This window comes from Pseudophryne corroboree, chromosome 1, assembly GCF_028390025.1.
Source record: "Pseudophryne corroboree isolate aPseCor3 chromosome 1, aPseCor3.hap2, whole genome shotgun sequence".
Taxonomy (NCBI): Eukaryota; Metazoa; Chordata; class Amphibia; order Anura; family Myobatrachidae; genus Pseudophryne; species Pseudophryne corroboree.
This window is the reverse complement of record NC_086444.1, coordinates 1,223,427,968-1,223,437,087: the sequence shown is the minus strand read 5'-3', so window position 1 is coordinate 1,223,437,087 and position 9,120 is coordinate 1,223,427,968. Positions and strand designations below refer to the sequence as shown.

General features: G+C 39.7%; 1 protein-coding gene across 1 annotated transcript; it reads left to right on the top strand.

Moving 5' to 3' along the window:
* Positions 1–351: 351 nt before the first annotated feature.
* Positions 352–7,427, top strand: LOC135052200 (vomeronasal type-2 receptor 26-like). Its single transcript, XM_063957426.1, has 3 exons — positions 352–639; positions 5,389–5,522; positions 6,524–7,427. Exons 1-3 carry the CDS (start codon positions 352–354, stop codon positions 7,425–7,427), a joined length of 1,326 nt encoding a protein of 441 aa, XP_063813496.1.
* Positions 7,428–9,120: the final 1,693 nt, after the last annotated feature.

The following is a 9,120-nucleotide window of genomic DNA, read 5'->3' as shown; positions in this document are numbered from 1 at the left end:
CTTTTAGCATTCTAATTTGGGCCAAGTTTGACCAGAGTTTGCTAAATTCATGGGCATATTTGCAAACAAAATTCTTGAAAATGTTTTGCATTGTATTGATCCTTATGGAAAGTACTCACTAGTTTGGCCAATGGTGTATCTGATAGTATTTACATGATAGCTTGTTTTTGGAAGTTTGATGTGATAGAACATTCCCATGTTTGCCTTTTGTACATTTCTGTGTTTTAAAAAATGGCTAATATGCCGGAGAATGCTAACTTATTTCTTAGTATTTTTTCCCCTGGTGTAAACCTGATGGACATGTTAGACTTGCAGAGCTAAATGCATTTTGAGACAGTAATAGGTAGAAGCATGTGCTTTTCAGCTCTCCCCCATATTCACCAAGATCTTCAAGAAATTGCTGCAGCTACAGAAAGTCCCTTCCTGCCTCAAAAGGTCCACTATTGTCCTGGTGCCCAAGAAACCCTTAATCACGAACCTGGACTGATAGCACTGATGTCTGTGGTGATGAAAGCGTTCGATCGTCTGGTTTTGAATCACCTAAAAACTGTGACTGGTCCCCAACTGGACCCGCTACAGTTCGCCTATCGATCGAATCAGTGTGTCAAGGATTCAGTCAACCTGGGCCTGCACTACATTGTACAGCACCTAGACATTACCGGTACCTACGCGAGGGTCCTGTTTGTCGATTTCAGCTAAGCCTTCAATACAATCATCCCAGCATCCTCCACCCCAAATTACTTTGACTAGGGGTCCCTGAAGCTACCTGTTCCTGAATAGTAGAATTTCTTATAGATAGGAGACAGGTGGTGAAAGTGAGGGAATTCACCTGTCCTCTGACCCTGCTCTTCTCCCTGTACACAAATGACGGCACTTCAGAGGCACAAACAGTAAAGATAATCAAATTTGCCAATGACATCACCGTCATCAGTCTCATCAATTACGGTAAAAAATCATCCAATAGTTGGGAAGTAGACCGGTTGGCCCAGTTGTGCAGCCACAACAACCTTGAGCTCAACCCCTTCAAAACTGTTGAGATGATAGTGGACTTCATAAGGCAGCTAGTGCACCTCCGCTAACAATTGCTGACAGTGTGGTATCACTAGTGGACTCTTTCAAGTTTCTGGGGACCACAGTCTCCCAGGATCTTAAAAGTGGGTCCATCACTGACGCCACTGTCGGAAAAGCACAGCAGAGGCTGTTCTTATTCAGGCAACTAAGGAAGTTCAACATCCCACAGATGCTTCTGCTCCTCTTCTACTCTGTAATTGTGGAGTCGGTACTGTACTCCTCGATACTGGTATGGTACAGCTCCACCAGTGAGAGGGACATATGCAGGCTCCAAAAGGTGGTCAGAACCACAGAGAAGATCATCTGGCCAACCTTCCCTCAGTCCAGGACCTGTACTTGTCAAGAGCTAAAAAGCAGGCAACAAAGATAATAAAGGACCAGCTACACCCCAGCCACAGCATGTTTAACTTGCTTCCTTAAGGAAGGAGTTACAGGGCTGTTCCCACTGGGTCTACAAGAAGCCTCAAAAGTTTCTTTCCCCAAACAGTCCACATGCTGAACTCCTGAACTTTGACTGACTAGAATTGTAACTCACTTGTGTCCCTACGGTATACCTATCTGTCTGACTTTTCTTGCCCCCACCTGCTTATCTGTTACTTACTTGGCTATTCCTAGTATACTCAAGTATACCAGGCCAATAAAGCTGATTCTGATTCTGAAGGTACAGGTATAGCCACGCTCAATGATTTGGAATACGCCAATTATGCGAACTCCCAATACCCACAGTATATAATAAAAAAAATGATACTCACTTGTCCGGTGTTTTCCAGGATTCTCAGAGGTCTCTCCTCCATCTCTACCATGGGCAGGTTGCTGAGAGGCTTGAAGGCTTAGGAGATGATAAATTAGTTTTCAACATTGAACTTGGATCATTAATATGCACGGGTATATAGGATTTTTATACAAATAGGAAGACTTATTAATTTACACTCAAGGAATCACTGCACTACAGGAATGCACTATCAGCCAGGAGGATTCTATACTGCCACTGTTTTCTTGTTTGGACCAGTATACTAAAAGAGGAAGTTCAGATGTATTCCATCCAGATATAAACATTCCTGGGCCAGGAATATAAGGAGAAGGAATAATACTTATTTTTATAGTAACATGCACTTGGAATTGTGGATTACTAACAACCATAAAGAGGCTGCCTTGCTAACAACAATACTGTATGTTCTCAATAAGAAAGCTAGATAAGCTTCCATTCTATTATCCCAGTAACTACCAGCTATATCCATATATGTATGTATGTGCATAACAAGAAAGCCAGATTAGCTTGCATGCTATTTAAGGACGTACTGCGGCTATAAATCAGCGCTGGCATTTGTGAGTGTGTGCACACATCACAGGGGGCACAGACACAGCACATGGGGGCTTGCCATGAGTCAGGGGGCATGTACTCATTACACACCCACATTTCCCTTGAAACAGACAATTCAGGCAGGGAGGAGGAAGGGCAGAGGCACATGACAAGTCTTACAGGGGTGTGCCATGAGTCAGGGGGCGTGTTCTCACAGTACACCTCAATTATCATAAGACACACACTTCGGGCAAGGGGCGGCCAAACAAGAGAGCCGGAGGGCAGATGGTTAGTCCGGCCCTGATGCTATCAACCCTTTATATGCTTGCATGAAAAATCCTAGTGAATAATAATGATCCAAGCTTAATGTTGAATACAGCAGCTAATAAAATTAATTCACCTTGACTATTTGCTGTTTTTTAAGAGTGAAAAAATATTTTATTATTATATGAATTGATGTACCAGCCAGTGTGAACTAAGGCACAATATTGTATGTTATTTCTATTTTTGTTGCAATAAACTAACTTTTTTCTAGCACTTATTTTTGCTTTGATCTTTAACTGTTCTCTCCATTCAAATCAACATCACAAAATAGTATGCCCCTCCCCCACTTCTTCCAATCCAGTCTACTGGTGATCTCTCTCCCTTTCTGTTTCTTCACTCATTTCCCTCTTCCCTTCATATCAACCTCTTTGAAAAACATTGTTCACCCTGCAAACAAGAAATATCACCAAAAACCTTTTTCTCTCTCTCTTTTTTGTGTACTCTGTAATGACAGAGTGATGTGCAACAAACATACTGTATTTTCTGGTTCATGATTATTTAATCTCTAATTCTCACAACCATTATACTGCTCTCTTCTTTGTTATTTTGTTCATTTTCTATAATCCTTTAACTTACAAGCACCAAACTAATGATTCTATATCCTCAACGACACCTTCCAGGTTATTTGCCATAAATCTTCCCTCCATCCTCCTTTGATGTCCTCCCTATCTGCCTCTATCACCAACTCAACATTTGCATAACTAAAACACTCTATCAATTCCTTTATAATTTTGCCTTACCTTTATTTTTCTCTTCCAACCTTCCCTCTCTCATCTTTTGGACTTTACCAGCCTAACTGACAATATTTCTGTACCTACTGCCTCCAAATGTCACTCTTTTTTCTTCTACAATGGTCTACAGTATGTCACTGCCTCTTCTCTCTTCTGTATGCATATTGATATACATTCCCTCTGTGCTGTCTCTGGCTATATAAAATAAATGTTTTTCTCTGTCTGACTTCATTATCCTCTTCTATACCATCTTTCCACCCTCTCCCTTCCGTCCTTCTCTAAAAAAGCCCTGACTAGGAGTAGCTTCATCACTATTGAACTTACCAAATTCTACTATTTTTAGCTCTCTTATTTGTACATTGATATCCTTTCTGCCTCAAAGAGGCCGTTTTACTCTTTAATTACACATTTACCTTGATCTAGATAATACTGTCCTGGTTGCTGCTATGAACAATTGGTGGTTACCACATCAACCATAACACACTTTACTTACCTCCTACCTACGCAATGTTCCTCTTCCACTGAAAGTCAATGAAGTCACATTGTTTTCTGCAACTTCATATTCATGCTCTCATCGAACAGTTCTGCCATGTCAATCTTATCTTCCTTGTCAGGATTTCTGCCTTCTCCCCCCCCCCCCAATCTGTTCTTGACTTTCTACACACTCCACCTCCAAAATCCAGGTGCTAATTCAGAGGTGAACGCTATTGTTGTAACCACTTTTATCTTTGTGTACAGCTGCTGCGGGACAATATGGTAACGCCTCAGGAGGCATCTTGTGTAAAAAGTTGCCTCCTGTTGTCGAATAAAAAATCCAAGCAACTCGGGGTCTGGGACACAATGTGTTAAATATGGAGACTGACACAGGACATTTCAAAAGAGATAAGCATTTATTTAAGTTACAACAATAAACACATTCAAGTAACACGCTATACTCAGTTACAATAATAGCAAGAACAAATTAGAATACTTAGCTTCTTTCCTTGATGTGCAGTAAGTGGTCAGAGCTGTTGTGCAGGAGGGTTGTGGATTATACTCAGAACAGTGAATGCTGGAATATCTTATGAATGATTAGACTATAAGTAGTAAAAATTATTATGAATGATCTGCTGTGTACACAGAAACACCAAAAAATCTAGTTCTAGGATTTATAAAATTTAGCCCATTTACTGTATGTTTCAATAGGTGCGAATTCTCATGCATGTAATCCCACAGTATTAATGTTACCTTTTATTTATTAGGTGCTGCAAAATGTATACACCGCTGTACAGAACACACATACATAACACTTCTCATTATCAGGGCATCACAGTAGGTGTTAAATACAATACACAAAGGAACGCCATAATATAAGTGTCAAAAAATACATTTACATCAGACTGGAAAGGACGGGCAAATGGGGCATGGATATGGCAACTCACTGATGATAGCTGTAGTCAAACGTGGGAGTCAGTGCAGTGCAGTTATCCTGTACCCAGCATGTGGGCAAGCTACAAGAATCAGAGTGGCTGTAGGCCACGGAGTACTGGTGAAAGGCGGAGTATTAAGGAAGAACAAGGAGCAGGAGCTTACATTCTAAAGTGAAGGGAAGAACAGCATCAAGGTGACCAGAGAAATATCAATTGTGCAGGGTTAGAGAATCAAATAAACAGGAAGGATGAAATGCTTTAATAATAAGGTATATTTTAAACCCCTTAAATAGCATTACTATTAATATAAGCCTTAATGTGGGGAGTGAAGGAGAGAGTGAATGTTAGGGTAACAAAGAGGCAACGGACTTGAGGGACAGAAGATATGGTCATGTTATCACTGGAGGATGAGGGCATATCAGCATATTGTAATATACCTAAGAGAAATAAAAAAAAATTGTAAATTGTTTTGCAAATAAAAAGAAGCAGTAATTAAATTAAATGATTTATATATAAACCTTAATCATATTTTATCTTTTAATGCCTGTACAAGATCCCAAAATCTCGATGCAATGACAGATGTCCTCCTGGGTACAGAAAAGCTTTTAATGGAAGATTCCATGTCTGCTGCTATGACTGTGTCCCATGTTCTGAGGGGGAAATTTCTAATACAACAGGTAGGAATATGTTACAGTATATACAGAAGATAAATCATCATATGTAAATAAAGATTTTACAATTATCATAGTAAAATATCAGTATAGAAGACAAACTGTATGATAGAATAAAAACTCAACACAAATATCACAAAACTATGTTGGTGTTCTCACATTAAAGTATAAAATACCACATTCCAAATTCACTACATATTGGTGGTCATTCCGAGTTGTTCGCTCGGTAAATTTCATCGCATCACAGCGATTTTCCGCTTAGTGCGCATGCGCAATGTCCACACTGCGACTGCACCAAGTAAATTTGCTAAGAAGTTAGGTATTTTAATCACTGCTTTTTCTTCGTTCAGGCGATCGTAGTGTGATTGACAGGAAGTCGGTGTTTCTGGGCGGAAACTGGCCATTTTATGGGCGTGTGGGAAAAAACGCTACCGTTTCTGGGAAAAACGCGGGAGTGGCTGGAGAAACGGAGGAGTGTCTGGGCGAACGCTGGGTGTGTTTGTGACGTCAAACCAGGAACGACAAGCTCTGAACTGATCGCACTGGAAGAGTAAGTCTCGAGCTACTCAGAAACTGCACAGAGATGTCTTTTCGCAATATTGCGAATCTTTCGTTCGCAATTTTAAGAAGCTAAGATTCACTCCCAGTAGGCAGTGGCTTAGCGTGTGCAAAGCTGCTAAAAGCGGCTTGCGAGCAAACAACTCGGAATGAGGGCCATTATATTGCTGTATTTTGTTAATTATCACTTTTTATTGAGAGACATAAGTATTTCATTAATGAAAAAAATACTCTGATACCCCCATTTGGGTAAATACCCCATAAAACATTTCAGAAGAACAAATGCCCAATGCTCCCATTGCTGACAAAACACATTAATTTATTTTTTCAGATTTATTGACACATTAATTTATTTTATTGATTGACATATATTAAATATATATTCTGTCTGTTTTATAAAGAACAAAATAACTGACCCACTGAGATTATATGTATGGTTTTATATTAAATTTTAGACAGTGATATCTGCCATAGATGTCCTGATGAAGAGTGGCCGGATGAGAGAAAAATTAGATGTGTACCCAAAATATTTGACTTTCTGTCCTATGAAAAGGACTTTGTGGTGCAAATATCTGCAGTAACAGCTTCATCATTCTCTGCCGTAACATTATTTATATTAGGGAACTTTGTTTATTACTGGAACACCCCAATTGTGAAAGCCAATAACCGGACTGTAAGCTTCATTCTCCTGATCTCCATCTTGCTGAGCTTCCTCTGTGTGTTCTTGTTCCTCGGCAGGCCAGTGGATATAACCTGCAGACTCAGACAAACATCATTTGGGATCTTCTTCTCCATAGCTGTCTCTTCTGTATTAGCCAAGACTGTTACTGTCTTCATTGCTTTTAAAGCCACCAAACCTGGGAGCTCCTGGAGGAAGTGGGTCACAGTCAAAGTATCTAATTATGTGGTCATTGTGTGCTCCTCTGTCCAAGCTCTAATCTGTGGTATCTGGCTGATTGTTTCTTCTCCCTACCAGGAGTATGACCATCACTCCTATAAGGGAATGATCATCATTCAGTGTAATGAGGGGTCAGTGATTGGGTTATACTCTATGTTGGGTTACATAGGCATCCTGGCGTCTGTGAACTTTGTTTTGGCTTTCATGGTGAGGACATTACCAGACAGCTTTAATGAGGCCAAGTACATCACCTTCAGCATGCTGGCAATCTGCAGTGTCTGGATTGCAATGATCCCGGCCTATCTGAGCACCAAAGGGAAAAACTCGGTGGCTGTGGAGATATTTGCTATACTGACCTCATGTGCCGGTGTTCTGGGCTGTATATTTTTCCCAAAGCTGTATATTATGCTTATAAAACCTGAATTTAACTCCAGAAAAACAATACTGTGGAAAAACACTATATAAACCATCAGATACTGTACGTTACCATTATATGATACAAGACTGTTGTTTTTCATAGACTTTGCTTAATTAAAAGGCTTGCATTGAAAATGGTTTATGTAAATAAATATAGAAAGATTTAGTTTAAGTGACAAGGACAAAGAAAAAAAAAAAAAAAATATATATATATATATATATATTCATACACACACACACATATGGATGAAAATAGATCAATTTTCTTTACTTTAAAAGAGTTATTTTAAAAAAACCACAAGACAAAATTCCGCCCCTTCATACTGACGAAGTGATTACACAAAACTAGTTTAGTCTTGGACTATACAACGTGGTGTGTCTGGAATATTGTCCTTCATGCTGGTAGTGAGCAGTGTCCAGATGGATCCTATGGTGAACAGTGGATACAGTTGGGTAAATTTACTAAGGTGGGAGATTTTTAGAATTGGTGATGTTGCCCACGGCAACCAATCAGATTATATCTATTATTTGCTAGAAGCAGCTACATAAATGGTAAGTAGAATCTGATTGGTTGCCATAGGCAACCTCACAAGTTCTAAAAATTTCCCACCTTAGTAAATTTACCCCAGTGTATGGTCCTAACTCCTTTCCTAGTGAAGGGTTTCAGTATTTTGGTGGCTTTCTGTTTTACATATTGTATATCCAGCCCACAGTGGTGAGATACTTGGTACAAGGCTGCAATTTATCTTGTGATGTTCTAAAAGACCTGTTTTTAAGTGAATAAAATAGCTTTTTTTCACTATGGTGGTCATTCCGAGTTGTTCGCTCATTGCCGTTTTTTGCAATGGAGCGATTAGGTGGAAAATGTGCATGCACATGATAAGCAGCGCGTATGCGCTTAGTCATTTAACACAAAACTTAGTAGATTTACACACGCTGGAGCTACGTTTTTTCATCGCTCGAGTGTTCGTAGTGTGATTGACAAGAAGTGGGTGTTTCTGGGCGGAAACTAGCCGTTTTCAGGGAGTGTGCTATAAAACGCAGGCGTCCCAGGAAAAAAACGCAGGAGTGGCCTGAGAAATGGGGGAGTGGCTGGTCGAAAGCAGGGCTTGTTTGTGACGTCAAATCAAGAACTAAACGGACTGAGGTGATCGCAGTTTAGGAGTAGGTCTGGAGCTACTCAGAAACTGAAGGGAATTATTTAGTAGCAATTCTTCTAATCTTTTGTTTGCTATTCTGCAAAGCTAAGATACACTCGCAGAGTGCGGCGGCCTAGCGTGTGCAATGCTGCTAAAATCAGCTAGCGAGCGAACAACTCGGAATGACCACCCATGTGCGCCCTCTTTTAATCCTTTCTTTCCAGATAAATTAATTTCCTCGGATCCAGAGATTATATAAAGAGGAGAGGTGGTTCATTAAGAGGATCTAGTGCTGGACGCAGTTCTTTGGGTTATAGAATCTGCATAATCATTTGTCATTTTATAGGAAAAATAGCTTTATATTATTTGAACTAAAAGTGCACATGTACATCTTTGTAATTACTGTATGTATCTCTCTCTCTCTCTCTCTCTCTCTCTCTCTATGTATGTATATATATATATATATATATATATATATTCATTAAAATAGAACAAAGGCATACTCACCAGGGCCCTCTCACAGGCAATACTTTAGAGTTTTATTACTCACATCACCACTTTAATACATAGAGTCAACATTTTGATTCACATATGTAACTTTC